General features: G+C 45.2%; 1 protein-coding gene across 3 annotated transcripts in view; it reads right to left on the reverse strand.

The window, feature by feature from the left end:
• Positions 1 to 17,746, reverse strand: part of NPR3 (natriuretic peptide receptor 3) — a 48,577-nt gene extending 30,831 nt beyond the window's left edge. Inside the window, exons 1-4 of one of the 3 annotated variants that reach the window (XM_080572551.1) lie at positions 17,096 to 17,738; positions 16,194 to 16,407; positions 10,281 to 10,403; positions 5,326 to 5,492 (exon numbers count right to left, since the gene is read on the reverse strand). In XM_080572551.1, coding sequence (XP_080428677.1) covers positions 5,326 to 5,492; positions 10,281 to 10,403; positions 16,194 to 16,407 — 504 coding nt within the window. In that variant the 5' untranslated portion in view covers positions 17,096 to 17,738. Of the gene's footprint in view, positions 1 to 5,325; positions 5,493 to 10,280; positions 10,404 to 16,193 lie in introns of all 3 variants that reach the window. The other 2 variants (XM_080572550.1, XM_080572549.1) reach the window with 2 other exon arrangements.
• Between the last annotated feature and the right edge of the window lie 2,393 nt (positions 17,747 to 20,139).

Consider the following 20,139-nt stretch of genomic DNA (forward strand, 5'->3'; position numbering starts at 1 on the left):
GTTGTTACTATTTTCAGATACACCTACGGTTTTGTATTATCTTGTTCATGGTTAAAACAGTTCCAAAAATCTGCTTAGGCAGGCTAGAAAAACTAAACAGAAAGCCTGTGGAAGAGAAGAATAATTTCTTTCTTTTCCTGTCTTTTATGACATCTGTTAACTGCAAATAACATACTATTATGCTGCAGTTTTGCCTAAGACCCCAACGTGGTAGACACTTGCCTTTCATATCACTGAGAAAGCATTAACTTCATCCAAAAATGCATCTGCTATGTTCACAAAAATTAGCAGCCCAGAGATCAACATTGCTTTTATGGAAATTGGAAAACATTTCATTATTTCCATGGGGTTATGAGCTGGTCTCAAAAATCCTAAATATGTTTTACTAATAGAATTCATCTTGTTAATAAGCTGGCATGTGAACCCTTTTTTTTTTCCGGCTGCTGAAAGCAGCTTGTGGTTTGCTTTTATTCTTTTGAACACAATTAGCAAAGCACTCCAGCAGCTGAATAGACCTATTCATTTGAACAAATTATTCCCTGGCAGAGTTTAAAAAAATCTCCCCCAAACTCTCTCCCCATTCTGGTGTAGTCAGAAGAGACACAAAAGCCTGCTGTCATTAATCTTGCCTGGCTTTGCCTGAAAAACGCAAGTGGGACATACACTGTTGAATATGTTACATTTTTACCATCTCTCTCAGTGCCATGACTGAATTGCTTGCTTCTCCCAACCCTTATCTTAGCTGGTGTACAATCCTAATTAAAAGGCTGACGTAAGGAATACACACGGGGAAGAGTCTGGCACGGATGTAATGGATGAGATGATAAACTTTATGAGCACAGCTACCTCCCACATAGCTTTTGTAGTGAGCTGTTGGAGCTTGAACAGTTGCTCTGATGCTGACCATTTCTCATTTCAGAGGGCTGAAAACATTAAAAATAACAGACTTGCCCTTTCTAATAAGTAGTAGCATCTCACTCATCTAATTAATCTGTGTAGTTCTGGCTCTGTGCTCATTCTTTCACTGAGATAACTTTACAGGCAAACTGGGCTCCAGTTCCCTTCTCCTGCAGCCTATTTTCAGTGATGCAAAAAGGACTGTGGCTAGGATAAAATCCACCATTTACCTAGTGAACAATGCTGTCATGTAGGTAACACAGCAGAAATATTTAATTAGTTGCACTTTCAGTTTTTAAATGAGAAGAAAAAACAAGCCATGGGTGGTCTGTAACCTCAGAAGAGCAAATATCCCCGGCTGTAAAATCATCCCAGCTCAGAATACTGGGTTAGACATAAAAAAAAGCATTTATTGAATCCTAGGCCTGAGCCAAGAACAGAAGGTGCATTAAGAACTTCCAAACTGCAGCCTACCATCAATTCATTAAGTGTTCGGCATTATTTAATAAAAATGGCTTATGCATATACTTTAACTGAAACGCTATTTATTCATAAACATTTTTAACTAGAGCATCTGTTGGGAGTTACACACACACCAATTCAGAGACAGTTTCAAATTCTTCTGTCGAGTAAAAGCACGCAATTACCATTGCTGCCTGACCTAGGTTATAGGTCTGCATGTGGAATTTGTCCCATATTTTGCTACTAAACCAAGGGTCTCAACTGCATCATAAAGACCAAGATATGCTGCTGTTAATACCTTGGCAACATGTTAACATTAGAGAAGTGAACAAATGTTATAGTTCGTGTAACAACATTAAAGCCTTTTGTCCCTATATCAGAACCCCAAATCCGAATGGATTTGGGGGAAGAAATCTACCTTTGGCTACTTTATCAGAGAAGACAGATTCCGAGAAGTAAATAAAATGGTCAGGCTTTCTACAGAACATGATGCTTGTTGAAAAAATAATGCAATGGGATGTTGCAGACAGTGAACGTCAATGTTTTTAGTTCCATCCTCTGCAATTACTGCCTACCTAAATACAAGATGCCTTCTCAGACACTCTCTACATCTCTTAAATTTCACAGCTGTTTAGCTAAAAGGTTTAATGAAGCTTTTTTCTTCACAACAGAGATTTCTTGGCAAGTCAGAGAAATTGCCTTTTCCACACTTTTCTGCTCACTCACAAGGTACACGTTATTCTACCTTCGCCGTCGTCACAGTGTAACATCCCTGCAAAAAAATACAGCAATTTCTGACATGGGAAAGATGTATCCAGAACACATTTCCTGACTTTTTTTTTTTCCACTTCTTCCTGTGTGATTTCACAGCTGGAGATGAGGATGACCAGCAGTCTTTGACCTGATAGTCCTCCAAGGGCCACATATGTTCTCCAGTCCAGCAATTTGACAGCTGCTGTTTTAGGACTTTGCCCTTTCTGTCTCCCTTATCTTTCTTTCTGTCATCTGGTTATTTTCCATTTTTATGATATTCTTTTTTGGTAGATAATAATGCCTTTAGGATTAATGTTGGCAAGAGGCCAGGACAAAATGGCAGCGCTAACTACTCTTGTTCGAGCTAGGGTCACTGTGAGATAATTTAGGCCATAGATCCAGGGCCCCATTTTCCCATAACACTGCAAAAATCTACACAGAGAAGCAGAAATGCTAAATGCTTCAAATCCAGATTTGTCTGAATTTGTCCTCTTGGGATACAGCTTGCAGAAAAGGATGAGGATTATATTTCAACACCCGCTGATAGGACTTGAGATAGACTGTACCACAGACTGTCTTTCCCCATAGGTTTTGTTTTTAGGAGCAGAATCCAGCAGAGAAAATCTGTCTCTGTCACTTCCCAGCCCACTCAGCTGAATGACCTCTCCCCAGCGAGTTTTCCTTGGAGAAAACAGCCCTGGTCAGCATGCTTTGAGGCTAATATTGCCACTTTCCTCCCATGCTGCCAGAAGAAGTACTGTTAACGAGGTGTCCACTATGCACATATCTTTCAGAGAGGAAGGAACTAGTCCTCAGTTTGGCTTTTTATTTCTCCACATCAGTTTTTTCCTTAAGCCTGAAGACTTCACTGAAATGTTTGTCCTCTCAACATGGCAGTAAGACAATCAGTTAAGGGAATAAGAACCATCTCCTCACTGACCATACTGGGGAAATGCAAAATTCATCATAAATGTTTTTGCATCTGAAGTCAGATAAAATTCACATACTGTTAATGAAATATCACACCTAATGTTTTCGTTATACCCAGCCCATGGCTAGCCCTCTTAAACAAGTTTTATTTTCCCATTATGTTACGAAGCTTTAAAAAAATGAAGTATGGTAGGATCTGCTGAGATCCATATACATTAAATACCCACGTAATACCAGGACATTCAGTGCTTGAAACCAAACCTCTTTTCCTCATAGCCAAGATCTGAAGCTCCTACATGGGAGCCCCAGATCCCTAGAGCCTCCACCATCAGCTTCTAGAAAGTCAAGAACTGCTATTTCAGACAAGAAGAAATTGCAGTGGGTATAGATAGATCATGAGTCCTCCCTCCGCTCCAGTGAGAATGGGCTGGGAAGTATTCAGAAAGCCAGGTGGGATGGGAAGAGCAGGAAGAGAAGTAGAAGACTCAGTAGCAGTAGCCCCATGCCACTGCCTCGCCCTGGCAAAGGCTGACATTTCTGAGTGCTGGAGTGCTTGGAACAACGTAAAAGGCTCTGAATCCCAGGTGGGAAGAGGATATATGGGCAGGCAGCCCACAAAGCCAGACAGAAAAAGGCTGAGGATGAGGCTGTGGGGAGCCAGGCTCCCCTGCGACAGCCAGGAGCATCACCAGCAGACGTCTGATTGCAAAAGCAACCATGCACTGAGGAAAAAGGATATCTGGCAGCAAGTACAAGGGTGTTCAAGGAGTATCCTCAAAAAAACAGCCTGCAAAATTTACTTTCTCATGGATGTAGTTCTGCTTGACCATAACAGGGCTCATATTTGTCCAGTGGCCTCTTCTCAGCATCTATGCTAAACAGGCATATGGTTTGCAGTGGATCCCCACCCTACAGAACAGCAAAGCTTCCACACTTCCTGCTCCAAACTGTTCTCCCAAACATGGCCCAGCACCCATGAGCTGGGCAGAAAGCATCCTGAGCTCTCTGCAGTTTTTCTTATCTGGGAAAATGTCACATAGCCTGGACTAGAAATCCCACAAAACTCTCTGGGGGTGACTGGATCTTTACTATTAGATTTGTACTTCTCCTCAACCAGAACCAAGAAGAGGCAGCAGTTTTTCAAGGTACATGTCTGGTTAAGTGACATCTGCAAAAGGGCACATAGAGGGAAAGGGAAGGACAGCACAAATTAGTCCCATACCTTGTTCAAAATTCATTTAGCAGGTTCTTCAGAGAGCAGCACCTTGAACGTGCCAGTTGGAGTTTCTCTTTCAACTCAAGGCAAAGAATGTCAACAAGACTATTTTCCTACACTCTGAAAGCTCCACAGTAAAAACACAAGCCACCAACATGACTCAGCATTACATTCTAATTAGAATATTTAAATAAAATATAGCCACGCTTTTGCTTTGAACTAGAAGATGATACCTCCATGTGGTAGAGACAAAGCTTAAAGTAAAGAGCTGAGGTAGATGCCTAAGTGGGAGCAATCAAATGAGGGGTTTGGGTTGCTTTCTTGAGTTTAGGGCATAAATTCCCCCAAATCTTTCTTTAGGAAATTAAAGGAGGTGCTCCAGATGTCCCACTTTTTTTTTTCCTTTCAGCTAAGGTGATGTCTTTCAAGCCAATTTAGCCTTGCTGGAGCATCTTATTTCATGGTCTACTTCACAGCAACACTTGAATTTACTTGAAAAACAACATAATATACTGCCTTGGTCTATGAAGCCAAAATTTCTTATGTCTTCATTGGTTCATTATTCCTCTCTTTGTAGGCATGTATGAAAAAGGAAAGTTTTGTCTCATGCTCTTGACTGCAAGAGATTACAGTTTTTCCCCCAACAGTTATTATTCCTATGGAACTACTTGTATTACAGCCCTCATTTCCTATGGCTAAAATGGACCAATCTCTCTTCAAGCACCTTCCCTTTCTTAGTGTATTTGGAAGGCTTACTCCCTGTCATAGGGAAGGGTTGACTGTCAGGGAAGTACTTGGGATAAACACAGGACAAGTGGCCATGGATGATGGTGCACAAACCTAAACACATCTATTGTAAACCTAAACACATCTATTGTAGCTGCTATTTGCTTTAACCACAAAAAAAAATAAAAAAATAAAAAATAGATTGCATAGGCAAGAGTGGGTTTTTACAACTGAACACAGGTGTTTCTGTCCTGAGGAGGGCTCACTGCTACTTTTGCTTTGATTAGGAGAGTGTTTTTTAAAAAGATTCTGATACCTGAAGCCTGTTGTTAAGTACTTACATAATCATCCTCATGCAGACCTTGCTTCTGAACAGAACTTTTCACCTCCAGGGAAAATTTCTCAAACTCAGGCTTCACGGTCCTCAGCAGAGTGATGGTTTGGAGGTACGAGTATGCCTTCTTTGCTTCAAGGTCATGCTTGTCTCCTCTCCTCCAAGAACCATTTCCTAAGTGAAAAAAAAAAAAAAAAGGTTATTTCCAACTCCAAATTAGGTACCACTACAGGACCACCTTCCTTTTTCCACCCAAAAGTCCCCTCTCCTGCACTGTGAGGAGATGGCACAGTACGAAGGAGGTGTCCTGCTCCAAAAAGAGCTGGAAACCAGGCAGTGAGGAACAGCTGGTGGGAAGTAAACATGCAAACAGAAAGACAACTTTACTCCCATGCTGTGCTTGCTAATTTTTAAGGGGTAGGCTGAAGTCTAAGCATGAGAAGACATCTCAGAGCAAAAAAACAAGCCAGATCCTGAACACACAGATATTTAAGTTAGAACAAGTGAGGGAGGATCTGACCATGAAGTTTTTATATCATATCATCCCATTGGCAACACTCTTCAGTCCTGGGCAGTCAGAAAGGCACCAGTAAAGTCAATAGTATGATCATCACCCTGAATGGGAGGCAGATGGTGTAGTTACTTCTCCCACAGCTCTCCCACTGCGGTGGAGGAGAAAACCATGTGTGCAGCGGCTGCCAGACCAGCCCTGCTCTTAATGGAAAAGAAACACTTACAAATAAATGGGATTCTGCACCTATGCTGTATTTACATGGTTTGTGTCACAGAAGGTGCATGATTTAACTCAGACCACCAGTAAAGTAATCAGAATTTAAAAAGCAGGACAGCTGACAGGCTGTTAGTTAACAGAAAAATCCCTCTGCCTAACAGGCACTGACGCTAGCAGGTCCTGAGATCCCGATCCATAGCTTCAGGACATCAATGGAAAGGTTACCCTGGATCAGATTTTGTGCTATTTTCCATAAACAATAAATAAGAGAGACCTACAGAGAACAATGATAGCCCTAAGCAATGTGCTTTTAAAAACTAACAAATAATTAAAAGCTAGATAGTCATTTTATTTTTGGAACAACAGCAAGGAACTCCCTGCCATGGCTAAATGAGCCATGACGAAGACTAATACCAAGGTCCCAAGGGTGACCTGAAGGCACACAGGACCCTGAAATGAGAGTGTACATGGCTGCCCTGCTTGGTTAGAGGACCACAGTGCTGTTTGGACCAAGAAAAGTGAGTGCTTTGGAAGCAAAGATACTAATGGCAACAGAGACAAGGTGCCAAACTCTCAGTGCTGTTTGCACAGCACTACAGGCTGCACTGGGTGCCTGTGGAAGAGCAAATGCATGAACAAGACCCTCCAGGTTCTCCTTTTTTTCCTCTTTTTTTTTTTTTTTTTTAAAGTCGGTTGAAAAATTGCTCTCCTTCCTCAGAGAGTACAGCGTAAACATTGAAGGACTTGTACTTCTCAGGAGAGCAAGTCTTTCCTCATGCTGATCTTGGCTCAATGGCAGCTCCCGGTACCCCCAGCACAGGGCAGGAGGCACAAGTAGGTCTAGATTGGTCTGCCTTGGTTTTGAGATTTCTTTCCAAACCCAAAGTTTAGCTGGTTAAAATTAATTACAGCAGGAATCCATTCATCAGGCTTGGTGGAAACACCAGACAGCAAGTAGCATCGTGCAGCATGATTTTGCCCTCAGAGGTAGCACTGTTCCCTTCCATGTCTGCACCCTGTCCTTTTTACTGCTTTTGAGAAAAAAAAAAAAAAAAAGAAAAGAAAAAAAAAAGAAATGGGAAGATACAGAAAAGCAATTCTGGAGCCTTGAAGCCGAAAAAACTCAGCCCAGCTGCATACCTGCATTTCAGAGGTACAGCATTTAAAATGTTCTGCAGAGACTGTTACATGGAGGGGTGTGCTATGTTTTGCATTTACAGAAGCAGATGGCTAAGAGTGGGATTACATACAAAAAAAATGATAGTGCTGGTGGAATGTAAGTTTCTGTCCTAGACGTTATACATATTTATTTTTAAAAATACTGACACTGGGAACAGGGAAGCTACACTTGCATAACAGAGTTCCTAGAATAATTTCCATATTTAAATTCCTTCATGGATTATTTTGCGGGATGTAGTCTTGCCACAGCACTTTTCTGCAATTATTGCTGCCTTGGCATTTAATATGTCTACTCTTCTGAAAAATTAAAAATATTCAGAACAGAGGGCAACAACAAACTGCAATACAGTCATCTGAACTTGAAGATAAAGTGCCAATTTGTCTATCATAGCCACTTTTAGATTTTGTGCCTCTTATAATTCTTATATCTCCCAGCACTGGGAACAAGGAATTTAGGTGGAATTTCTCTGCATTTCTCTTTTATGTTTGCTTTCCACATGTGATAGCCACCTGCACAGAAGTCATTTTCTAACAGTCATTTTGATCCTCGTGGGAAACATCCACAAAAAAAACCACAGAACAGAAAAATTGGTTTAAAAGAATTACTACTTATAAACATCAGGAAATTGCACTTTCTAACACCACAGACAGGAGGCAAACAGTTGTCATTTATCTCTTGGAAAAGCTACAAGTAAGCTGTGCTACCTGCGATGCAAAGCAGGATCATGCTGAGACCCCCATGCGACTGCACTGGCCACAGTGCCAGGGTCCCCCGGGGGCAGGATGCTGATCTGGGGGCTTGCAATGCTGCCTCCTAGCAAGCACTGTTCTGAAATGCAAAAGTCTTTACAAAATGCAGCAGCCTACCTCCTGGTCTTACAGGAGCATCACCTGCTCAAAGAGGACTTTGGGAATCACCTGTCCCAGCCAGCTCCTGTGTTTCCCCTTCTCTGCAGCCAAGTCACTTACCCTGCTCATTTCAGCCAAGGCAAGAAAACCATCAGATTTAGGGAATAATTCACCTGGGACATTTCAGACACCTAAGGATGAGATGAATCACTGTCCAGGGGTGCCTAATTCTCTCTTGTGACTCCAAAGGGTGCCCAGCTCATAAGCAGACTTGTACTTGGGGCCAGATGAATCACTTTTGATGCATTTTTACTCTGTGAGATGAAACGCGGCAGCAGTGCAGTGGTAACAAGGCACCAACGGCAGCCAGAGGGGTTATTTGATCAGTGGTTTCTAGGCACATGTAAAATCAAATCTGCAAAGCTCCCATGGTCTACGGATGGGCTGAAACTTCAGGGTTATGTGACTGCCGATATGGATTCAGCTTTTTGCATGGTCCCGATTAGGGCTGCAATGCCAAATGGCTTCACTTATGCTACCGGGGATGAAGTCACACTGAATTTCAGTCAGCAAACTGAAAACCTTGATTTGAACCATTGGCTTTGATCGTGCTCTGCAGTTTTATCTTTCAGTTATTTAAGTAATTTCCTTATTAGCTGGAAGAACTTGGCACTTCTTTAGCTAACTTAGACACATGTATGGGTATCTTTACTTCTGTACCTATCTGTATCTCTGAATTTAAACAGTTACATGTGTTCATTATAGAGCTTTTCAACAAACAGCACTGTTTATTGTAAAATAATCTCAGAGGTGGTAGATGGATAACAGTTTATGTAAAAGAATTTAACTTGCAATTAACTGATTCATTAAACAAAACACATCATCCCTTTGTGAATTCAGTTATTTCTGTTCATCAGCTTTTTTAGGCTTGAAAGAACAATTTTCCTTCTTTCTCAACTCCCACCTGGTTTTCAATTTGAAAATAATTTGCACTGGATTAGTTAAGGCAGCCTGCTGTGAGGGGAACTATTTTTTATGCACCTGCAAAAGAGGCTGCTCCATTCAAAACCTACTTTGACAACTTCAGCTAAACCTAGTTCCCAGGCAGGATTTCCCCAGCTTCAGTCATCTGACATTGTTTAAAACTCTGTCAGTAAACACACTGCTCCAGTATTACCTTCAATTTAACTGAGCTATAGCAGCTGAGAGTAGGTTTAGCCCCTACCATGCACTTCCATAGTATCAGATGTAACTAAACATAGGTGTATTTCAAAAAGCAAATGTATTCAACTTATATTTTTAAGTCAGGTTTTAACTTGACAAATCTTATCATATTTACTTGGGGTGAAATCAGCCACTCATTTGAACCCTAGTCTAGTACATTCGGACTGTCTGTGCTTTCCCTTAAATAGAACACTGCTGGATAGTTTTGCAGATACAGTTTGCAATCAAAAGCTGAAGTTAACAAGCTTGACTGGTTCACTTGGTGACTTCTGGAGACCCAGGCCCTGCAGCTGCCCACAGCCCCTGCCATCACTCATGCCTCCTCTCAGCTGGCTGCATGGACCACAGCCCACCAGGGAGCCAGGAGTGCCCCTGCTCTGAGATCTGATAGTCATCAGGCTGGAGGTGAGCGCACACACGCTGCAGCGTGGGATGCCAACGCCTGGATGCTAACATGCCTGTCTAGTGCTGCTTCCCCTAAAAGTAAGTAACACCTACAGTGGATTTCATAGGTTTGGGATGAAAGGGACCTTAAAGACCACCTAGTTCCAACCCCCCTGCTATGGGCAGGGACACCTCCCATCAGACTGAAAGCACCATCCATTTTTTTGCCCAAAGCCCCATCCAGCCTGGCCTTGAGCACTGCCAGGGATGGGGCATCCACAGCTTCTCTGGGCAGCCTGTGCCAGAGCCTCACCACCCTTGGAGTGAAGAATTTCCTCCTGATGTCTACGCTAAATCTACCCTTTTTAGTTTAAAACCATTATTTGTTATTCCATGATCCACTCAGTGGCAACAACAGCTGCCGGGTCCCTTTTATTTCCTGCGATGTCATAGCCTAAGTGGAAGGTAATCGCAACGATGGGGAGACAGTGGTGTATTCTGGAATTCAGTACAGCGTATTTTGAGACTAAGGAATCTAAAAATATTACTGGGTTTACAGAAGACTTTGCAACATACTTGGGCAGGAAAAACATTACCATATGACGAGCTGTTGAAGAGTTCAATATTGAAGAAAGCGTAGTCCCCATTGGTCATTCCTTGCCGATGAGCAGCCAACATGATGTTCCTGATTGTGTCACCGCTGGCACACATGATTACAACTGGTGGAAGAAAATGGAAAACACAGATAAGGAACAGTTCAAGAACTTTATGGAACAGATTGTTAAGCACGAACGCTGCCAAAGACGATGACCCGAGCTGTCCTCCCCATGTTGCAACAAACGTGACAACGCAAACAACAACGAAAGCTGATTTCCCAAACCGCCCACAGAAGACAGGTACCAAACACGGACTGACTTTTTACTGCTGTCTCCTCTGAAAATTATTACATGGAGCCTATATGTGATCTTTTTTTCCTTACTCCTGCAACATGTGTTAAGTTCTAGCTTCAAATTTCTTCAACTGCATATATTTGTAGAACTGACTGCAATCACAAGCCAGTTATACTTCAAATGGAGCATAGGATGATCTTAAGATGGAGAATTGAGATGATACAGTGATATTACCATTTTGATTTCCATTCTATTGAACCGTCTGGGGTAGATTCATCTTACCTACACTTCAGCTACACAAAATTTGGGTATCTAGTGTAGAATTCGTTGCCTCTCTACAGTTATCATATAGCAGCATCTCTGCAGCTGATTCACTCCATCCCAAGACAGCTTCTAGGGACAGTGGTACAAATCTGTCCAGGACACAACTACCTCCAACAACTATATAATGAGCCTTGGCAACCACCTTTGACAGGACACAATGTTCAGCCAGCTACAAATGGAAAAATGACTGTTGCTTTTTGGGTGCGAAGATTAAACATGGTTACAAGATTAAATATCACAGAGCCTCGCTTAGGACAGATCAGAAGCTGAACCAGGGCTTTGGTGCCTACAAGCCCCACAGGTGTGCTCCGTGCAGGCGCTGTGATCCCCACTTCCACAAGCCCATGGGAGGAAAGCTGTGACAAACCTCTTGGATGTCACCACCAGTCCCCAGCTCCCTTTCTGCCTGGAAGGCAAAACAGAGATGGGCATGGAGACAGTACAGCTGCAACCTTACATAGTGTTATTGGGTGCCCAAATGGCTGCCAGTGATCTTCAGGGGTAAGAAAGCCTTCAGGCAACCCTGCCCAGCGCCTGAGCGTTCAAGCTAAATTCACTGTGTCCCATCCTGAAAGATTTTGCAGCAGAAGCTTGGGAAATTAGAGCAGAGGTCTGCTCTCCACCCAGCCCAGCACTGCCCAACCACCTCCACTCCAGCAGGCTGGTCTGTCCTCGATCTCTTCATACTTCTATCATACTTCTCTGCACTGCTTCTTGTATAAGAAGCAGTGTGGCCAGCAGGGCTAGGGAAGTGATTGGCCCCCTGTACTCGGCTCTGGTGAGGCCGCACCTCAAGTACTGTGTTCAGTTTTGGGCCCCTCTCTACAAGAAGGACATGGAGGTGCTCGAGAGAGTCCAGAGAAGGGCAACGAAGCTGGTGAGGGGTCTGGAGAACAAGTCTTACGAGGAGCGGCTGAGGGAGCTGGGGTTGTTCAGCCTGGAGAAGAGGAGGCTCGGGGGCGACCTTATCGCACTCTACAGGTACCTTAAAGGAGGCTGTAGAGAGGTGGGGGTTGGTCTGTTCTCCCACGTGCCTGGTGACAGGATGAGGGGAATGGGCTAAAGTTGCGCCAGGGGAGGTTTAGGTTGGATATTAGGAAAAACTTCTTTACTGAAAGGGTTGTTAGGCATTGGAATGGGCTGCCCAGGGAAGTAGTTGAGTCACCGTCCCTGGAGGTCTTTAAAAGACGTTTAGATGTAGAGCTTAGTGATATGGTTTAGTGGAGGCCTAGTTAGTGTTAGGTCAGAGGTTGGACTCGGTGATCTTGGAGGTCTCTTCCAACCTAGACGATTCTGTGATACATCAACATACCCCTAAGGTGTTTTTCTTTATTAGACTAATGATGCTGATTGAGAAATCGCTTCCCCAACCTGCTGGGCAGGGTAAACTATGCCCCTCTCACACAGTCTCTCTGCAAAAAGAAAGCAGAAATTCAGGCGAGGTCTTCAACGGGGAGACACCTCTCACCCTGAGCATGTTGTACCATAAACTTTTATATGCATCCACAAGACTATCAGCATGAAGCTACTGACAACAGAATACCGCAAAGTATTGTGTTAGTGCGTGCTTTGTGGCTATATCCTACAGCAAGGTCATAAGAGAACTTGTTGGGACGATGATCTGAAACCAACTGCACGCACGTTTCCAAGGATGCCGTCACACATGGCAGGGCTCAAAAACTACAATAACGAATGCAAATGTTTTCACCCCAACAATAAAACTGAATCAAAACCACATTCAGCTTTTCTGGTTAGAAGTGTTTGCTATTATAAGAAATGAAAATTTGGCCCGTTTGGCCTTTCTTCTCAGACAATGAATCTTCTCCATCGCTTTTCTGGTTGGGTGCCATGACAGGCGTAAAATTCCAGATGCACCACAGGGGTGAATCACGTTTGGTACATCCCCATGCTCCAGGAGAGCTATACCATGCACAGCTCTGTCCTACTGATTACAGCAGAGCAACGTAACAATTTCCAGAGCAGCAGAGCAAGGCATATTTCATGATTATTGTGAGGTATATTAGCATGGACGAAAAGAAGAAAGAATTTCTTACAATAAAATTTGGATCAAATCTTTTCCAGACACACATCAGGAATGAATTTGTCTTGCTGTTCCTAATTTCAGTATAGGTGAGAGATTTCCTTCTGAAATGTTTCCTTGCTGCCCTCCCAACTCCTCCTTGACTTTGCCTTTATAATTCACATCTATCATAAAACTGTAATCTGTAGATGGAATCAAAGAGATTCCCACAACACCAGTAAAAGATCTTGAGCAAATGGAATAAGAAAAAGAGTGGGGAAAAAAAACCACTGTTTTAAAATATGTTAAGTCATATTTTGTAAGCCTCTAAAGGAATGTAAGGGAAGTAATATTAACTATTTGGATGTGGTTTTTAACCCAGCAGGAGAGCAAAGATTACATATTTCAGGATTTTGAGGCAAATAAGCTAAGGGCAAGTCTCTCACAATCTTCCAGATATCTAAATTATGTTTATTTAATCTGCATCCATACCTTACTATTGTATACACACAGATATAAAGTGGTCTCCCTCTGGCACAATACATGCAGAACACGGTCATTCTAATACTAATATTCTGCATTTCTTGACTCATCCTGCAAATACTTAGTTTAATTCCAGTTAGAGGAGTAAGCTCTTAGCAAAGGGGACACCTCGGACTACGTGCTTGGGCAGAACATGTTTAAGCACAGTGCTGGGTTCATGAACATTGTGGCTGACCTGAGCCTACAGCATCAAGTCTACAGCGTGGGGAACCGAGCCCACAAGTGAGTTTGAGCTGTTAATGACATTCAGTAAAGACGAGCAGTTAACTTTTATCATTGTATTTTTCCTCATGATTTTGTTATGACTCTGAGACATCTGAACTGGTTCCAGGGCCTGGACAGGCACCTGCTGGCAAACACAATGGGTGGCTGAGCGTGCCCCCGCCTGCTGGGGGCCCGAAAACCCAATGCAACCCCCCAGCCTGACACAACCTAACCCACAGGGCCAGCCTCTGCCCTAGGAATAAGGCACAGAGCATGGGTCCCCATGGCCAACTGATCCCCCCATCCAACTGATGGCCTGGGCCAACTGATGGTGCAACTTCTTTCTCAGCCCTGGAAGGGTTTTGAGCAAATATCCCATATCCATTTTAAAGCTTCTTCTTACTCAGGGTGGCTCAAGAAAGCCCTACCGTGCAGGTGGAACCACCACTTGCAGCAATCTCCAAAAAGGGAGAGCATGGGATGGTATCACAGTGGGTGTTACACAGGCACCCTTAAAAACTGCTGAGAAAACCAAGCAAACAAAAATGAAGTGCTTTGGACAGTGACACCTTATCCACCAGCCCTGCTACCCCCTGAGGCACCCTCCTAAGAGTCCCAAGAAGAAACGAAGCCCTAATCTGGTAAGCTAAGGCACATGGTGGGTCCTTCACATGATAGACGACTTTTAAAATATTTTGACAGCCTGCAAGATGTTGTAAACAGCAGGACCACCCCTCAGACCCTGAGGGATGTGCAAGGCAAGCTGTGCAGTCAGTCTTTAAAGCCAGAAGCACACCATTGGAGGCAGAAGGGCCTCACTTGCTGCATTTTGCAGTAGCAGCATGAACCAGAGGACAAATTAGGAGGTGAGATGAAGGGAAGGGACCCCACCGGGCACAGAAGGCTGCTTTTATTCACTCGTCTGCAAGTCACAGAACAAGGCAAGACCAAAGGTCCCAGTTCCACAAAGCATTTAAGCCTGGGCTGAAATCAAGCGTCTTTTCCTTGGCTGTCAGCATGGTCTGAACAGTGGGGTTTGCCCTTAGCCATCAGTCACATTCCCACAGCACATTCACAGCTCCCTTTGGCTAAGGGAAAACACTCATCTGTTCTTGCCACAATCACACTGTTACGTTCTTTGCATTGGGAAAGGCAAGCACATGCACACAAGTTAGGCTGATTAAAAAAACAGAAAAGCATCTTTCCATACATAGCTGTTTCCCCTAGCACTTCTACATTTCTTTCTCTTCATTCAGTGTATTTCCATTAATGGCACTAACTAGGACAGCTCTGTCTTAAGCACCTGCTTCGGTGTTTCCACAAAGAGAGAATTAAGGATGCATACATCATTAGACCCCAGTTACCTCGCAGGTTAAGGATTTCACAGCAGCGTAACTGCATCACCAGCACAAGGCTGCTCAGTCAAAGCACCGCAACCTACGGCATGGCAACGTGAACTGTGCCAGTCACACGTAGCACAAGCTTTTATCTGTTTCATTTTGGTACCACCTTAGTATTCTGCAACTGGGGATGTAAAAGCTGCACAAAGTGTTTTTCACATCTATGCCTCTATTGAAAAACACCGGAGGACTTTCTCTGAGTTGATCCTGCAGTCCACTTCTGGAATACATCTCTTCCCTTCTTACAACCACTTACTATAGAAATCCATGGTTGGTAAAAGCCTCTAGCAGAAAATACCTTTTTGATGAGCCCATGTATCCACACATCATTTGACAAGATCTCACTTTCAAGTACATCTAACTACAAATTTGTATGCCCCAAAGTACTTGGAGCGTTTTACTGCTTCCTGATGCAAAGCCGGTTCATCCGGTGCAGGGGTGACTTTCCAGCATGTTTTACAAGGCATTTATCTGCACGGTGTTTTGCTAGCAGTTGGTGGCAATATTACTGCACACGCTCACGGGTTTAGCACTCACACATCCCCTGAAATGAGAGCTAGCCCCAAATGGGTTTGTTATTTATGAACTACTCGATGGGGCTTCTAACAGCAGGAGCGGGGAAAAGGATCCCAACAGCAAGACACAGCAGGGTGAGAAAAAAAAACACATCTCTGCTCAGCCTTTGAACCTACCCAGAGTCACTTTAAAAAAGTATCTCAGAATGAGCAACAGACTTGCTGGTCTGCGTAAATGTGCAGAGATGTGGGCAGTTTTGGCCGTGCTTGTAAACCGGACCATCAGCAGAAGGCTCATTTCTTACCGTGCCACAAAACCATCCCATCCCAGTCCTGGAGGGCGATCCTCCATCCCTGCTGGGGGATGTGAAGTGCTAACAGACCTACATGGGGCAAAGCCTTCGTGACGGCCCCATTCTGGTGCGCACCCAGCCCCAGGATGCTCACGGCCAAGCTTCCCCACCATAGATCCCAGCCCACAATGCATCCCTCATGCAATCCCTTCCCAGATGACTCTTGGCGACCCGTCCCCAACCCCAGTCCCCAAAAAACATCCCGGCATGGCATCGCGCAGCCCCAAACCCGCCCCCAGCCCCACACAACCACCACTCACCCCTCTCGCCGGCCTGCAGCGCGCGGACCACGTCGTCGACGTCGAGGTGCCGGCTGGTCTCGTCGAAGCTGTGCACGGCCATGTGGAAGGCCTCCTCCTGGAAGACCACATGGACGCCCTCCATGGCGAAGTAGCAGCTGCGCTCGGGGTTGCTGTCGCTGTAGAGCAGCGTGGCGCGGCTCCACTGGTGGTGGCGGAAGAGGGCCAGCAGCATCTCGCCCATCTTGGCGTAGGCCGGGGCGACGCGGGTGAGGTGCGAGTACTCGCCGCCCTTGGCGCCGAAGCCGGCCGCCAGGGCCCCGGCCGACAGCATGGGCACGTCCCAGTGGGCCGCCAGCCGCGCCACCGGCGCCGCCGCGTACTCGCACACGGGCCCCAGCAGCAGGTCGGGGCGGCGGCGCTGCAGGGCCACCATGTCCACCAGGCTGAAGAGGGCGCGGTTGCCGCACGCCGAGTCCTCGTAGGTGAGCTGGAAGGCGTAGCCGGGCGGCAGGCCGAGCCCCCCGCCGCCGCCGCCGCCGCCGCCGCCGCCGCCGCTCCTCTCCCGCAGGCTCCGCACCGCGTACTCGATGGCCGGCCGCACCCGCCCCAGCGAGAAGAGGTAGGCGTCGTCCTGCGGCAGCAGCACCAGCACCCGGATCAGCTTCTCCTCCTCCTCCTCGTCCGCTGCCGCCTCCGCGGGGCCGCCGCCCAGCGCCGCCAGCACGCAGCAGAGGCTGCCGAGCAGCCAGGGCGGCATCGCGCCCGCCCCCCGCGGCGACCCCAACTCCGGCAAAGTTTTCGCCACCACCCTCCCCTTATCGCCCCCTCGCAACCCCCTGCCCCTTGTTCGGCCGTGCTTTATTTCTCAGGTGTGTGGCGAGACTAACAACCTGCCCCAGCCTGCGGGTCACGGACGGAGCATCTCATTTCCTAAGTTATTCGTGCTTCACCTCGCCTACTCTCCCTTTATTTTATTATTATTATTATTTTTTTTTAATTTTTTTTTTCTCCCATCCACCTCCCTCCCCCTCGCCGGGGCTGCCTGCCCCGCTGCTCCCTTCCCCGCTTAAGTAACGCGGCTTCTCCGCACGCCCGGCTCGGCGCCGCCGGGTTTGTGCGCAGGGAGGAGCCGGCCCCGCCGCCCCCCCCGGCCCCGCCCGCCGCCACCCCCCCGGGCCCCGCACCTCGCCCCCGGGCCGGGCTGTGGGGCGCACACGGGGCGGGGGTGTGGGGCAGACCCTTCACGGGACCCCCGTGGTGGTTGGGTGGTGCGGGGTGCAGGGGGGGCTCGCCGCTGGGCGGCTGTTTTCACCGAGGGGTGGGTCCCCGCTGGCAGGGAGGGTGGGGGGAATGGAGGGGTTTGCAACAGGAGAGAAGCTTTTGGGGTGTCCCCACCACCACCACCACCCTGCTGTGCTCTGCATCCCTCCGGGGTCTTTCTGAGCCCCCCAGAGAGCTCAGGCACAGTTTTGGGTCCCTTCCCACCCATGGTGGCTCATGCCACAAGCAGCGCGGATTTCCCCCGTGACAAGTGTTGCTCAGAGATTATTTTCTCAGAGTGGAAAAAAAGAAAAAAAAGAAAACTAACTTTTCTGATTATCTTGACAGCACTGCCAGCACTGCCCAATCAGAGCATGTCAAACGCATCCCCGTTCAGCTCTCCTTACTGATGGTAAAGCTGCTAAGCGTCAGATTTTGTCACAGTCTGTATAAAAACGGACACTCCTGTTCTGGAATAAAGAACAATGTCAGTGTGAGGCGTGCAAAGTCTTTTGTGAAAGAGGCTTTTGGACACCTGATGCTTTTCAACAGCAAAATCCTAAGGGATGTCTCTCTGTACATTTTTCTATGTACGCATCCTCAAACCCGGAGCCAGGGCTGCGCGGTTTGATGCTTTCTGATCACTCACCGAGTGCCAGGTTTGCATTGGGAAGGTGAGTGAACGGCTCCTCACTTTACAGAAGGGGTTTGTTTAGTTCAGCACAGAGGTCGTTGTCAGGGCAGTATGTGTAAACTTACAGTTGTTGCTGCCTTCACTGTGCAGCCCATGAATGGGAAACCAGGGCTCCTGGGGTGACCATCTGCTCACCTTTAAGGTTCCTTGATTAAAAAGAAAAGAAAGCTGTAAGTGCTTGTGCAACTGCAACCAGGAAGTGGAATGAAAACAACAGATAATACAATGTACAGAAATAATCATTAAAAAAAAATCTTTTTTTTTTTTTTTTTTAGGAGCATGGATCTGAGAGCTCAGTAAAATAAAATTTTAAAAAAAGGTCACAAATGTAAAGATGGGTAGCTTTCCTGAGAAATGTGCCTCTAATGTAGTTTTATTTGATTACTGAATCGAACTTCAGAGTGTTCTTGAAAATTACATAAACACCCACCCTGGTGAAGCTCGTTTTGTATGTTCCTGTACTGTAAGTTATGTCAGGCATTTTTTGCTGTAAATGACTCCGTATAACATACTGGAGATTAAGCAGAATGTTACAATATACAACATGCCAGCCATCTTCACCACAAAGCTTGCAAAAACATTTTCTTAAGACACATTTTGAAATGCTGACCTTTGTAGTCACTGCTTTATGGTGACCCTACAGATGTGTTTACAGCACCGAAATCTGGAAGGATCTCTTTTGATTCCCTCCTTTCCCCCGACAGAATATATTTTAAATTTTACGTGTGAGCTCCATACTCTTCTGGCTGTCTTATTTGAGTGTAAGCTGTGTAAACATGATGGAAGAGATAGTAAGCCCATAAATCACAAGGCTACCACCCTTCACATTGGCTGCTCCTTGTGAGGTAAAAGTACTGCTGGGAATGAATAAGAGTGGGAGAAGCACGGCCAGAGTAAGGGGGAAAAAAACATTGAGCCAGTACTGTTTAGCAGTAGTCGTGTCGATTGATTTCAAAGCTTTTGGAAAAAGATTTGGCCCACGGTATGTGGTCCTTTCTTGCATGAGCAATTGCATTCAACCTGAGTCACAATGTTTCTGCAGGCCCCAAGTGTCATGAACATTTCAGTCATTCCCCATCACCTTACGCAATTTACAAAGAAGAATCCCAGCCTGTGATTTATTTTTCCGAGCCAAAAAGTTATGCATGAGAATTTCCTCGTTAATCCCAATTCAAAATGTCACTTAATCCACCTCATCATTAGTTCACTTACAGTACTTTCCATAGCTATAAATCCAACATTTCTCCACCGACGTTAATTTTTTTTTCAGCTACATAAATGCTTTTTAATAGGAACAAATCCTGCAATCGTGAATCAGTAGCAGGCAGAATGCCCGTGGACTGCAGCAAGAGACTTCAGACTAGCCCTTTAGGACTAAAGGCATTACGGACATAGACTATTTTCCCCACAGAAATAACTCATACACAAATCAAGAATTACTTGACTCGCTCCAACTAGCGTTAGCAACAGTCTGAACTGCCTGCTGCAGATTAAGAAAATCCTTCACAGACAGGTTCGCTGAAAACATAGTCCCCCCTAGAGGCTGAAAAGATGAAATATTTTAGTGCCATCTGCACTGCAAATATATCGTGCCATTCAGACTTTCAAATTCTTTCCTTGTTTTTCTAGAAATCTATTCTCATTATTTCAAGAAATCTATATTTTGGAACACACACAATGGATTTCTTATTGCTACATGTAGGATCTGTATGTCTCTTTTTGCATTTTGTGGTCTTACCTTTGTATAGTTATGTGAAAATGCACCACAGCCTTTAGGTAAAAATCTTGCACCGTGAAAAATCAAGATGAACAAATCTGATGCTAAAAAATAAAAAAGGGTCATATTTACTTGTTCTGTCTTTTGATTGACACCAAATTCTGTGTAGATCTGTATATAAGAGCTACAAAATGACAAAATTACACACAGTAAACATAAGCATATATATAGTAATAACACTTTGCAGAACTAGTTACTGGTGCTGTCAACAGCTTCCACTTCACAGCACAAAG

Source organism: Anser brachyrhynchus (assembly GCF_964034855.1).
Source record: "Anser brachyrhynchus genome assembly, chromosome: Z".
Taxonomy (NCBI): domain Eukaryota; kingdom Metazoa; phylum Chordata; class Aves; order Anseriformes; family Anatidae; genus Anser; species Anser brachyrhynchus.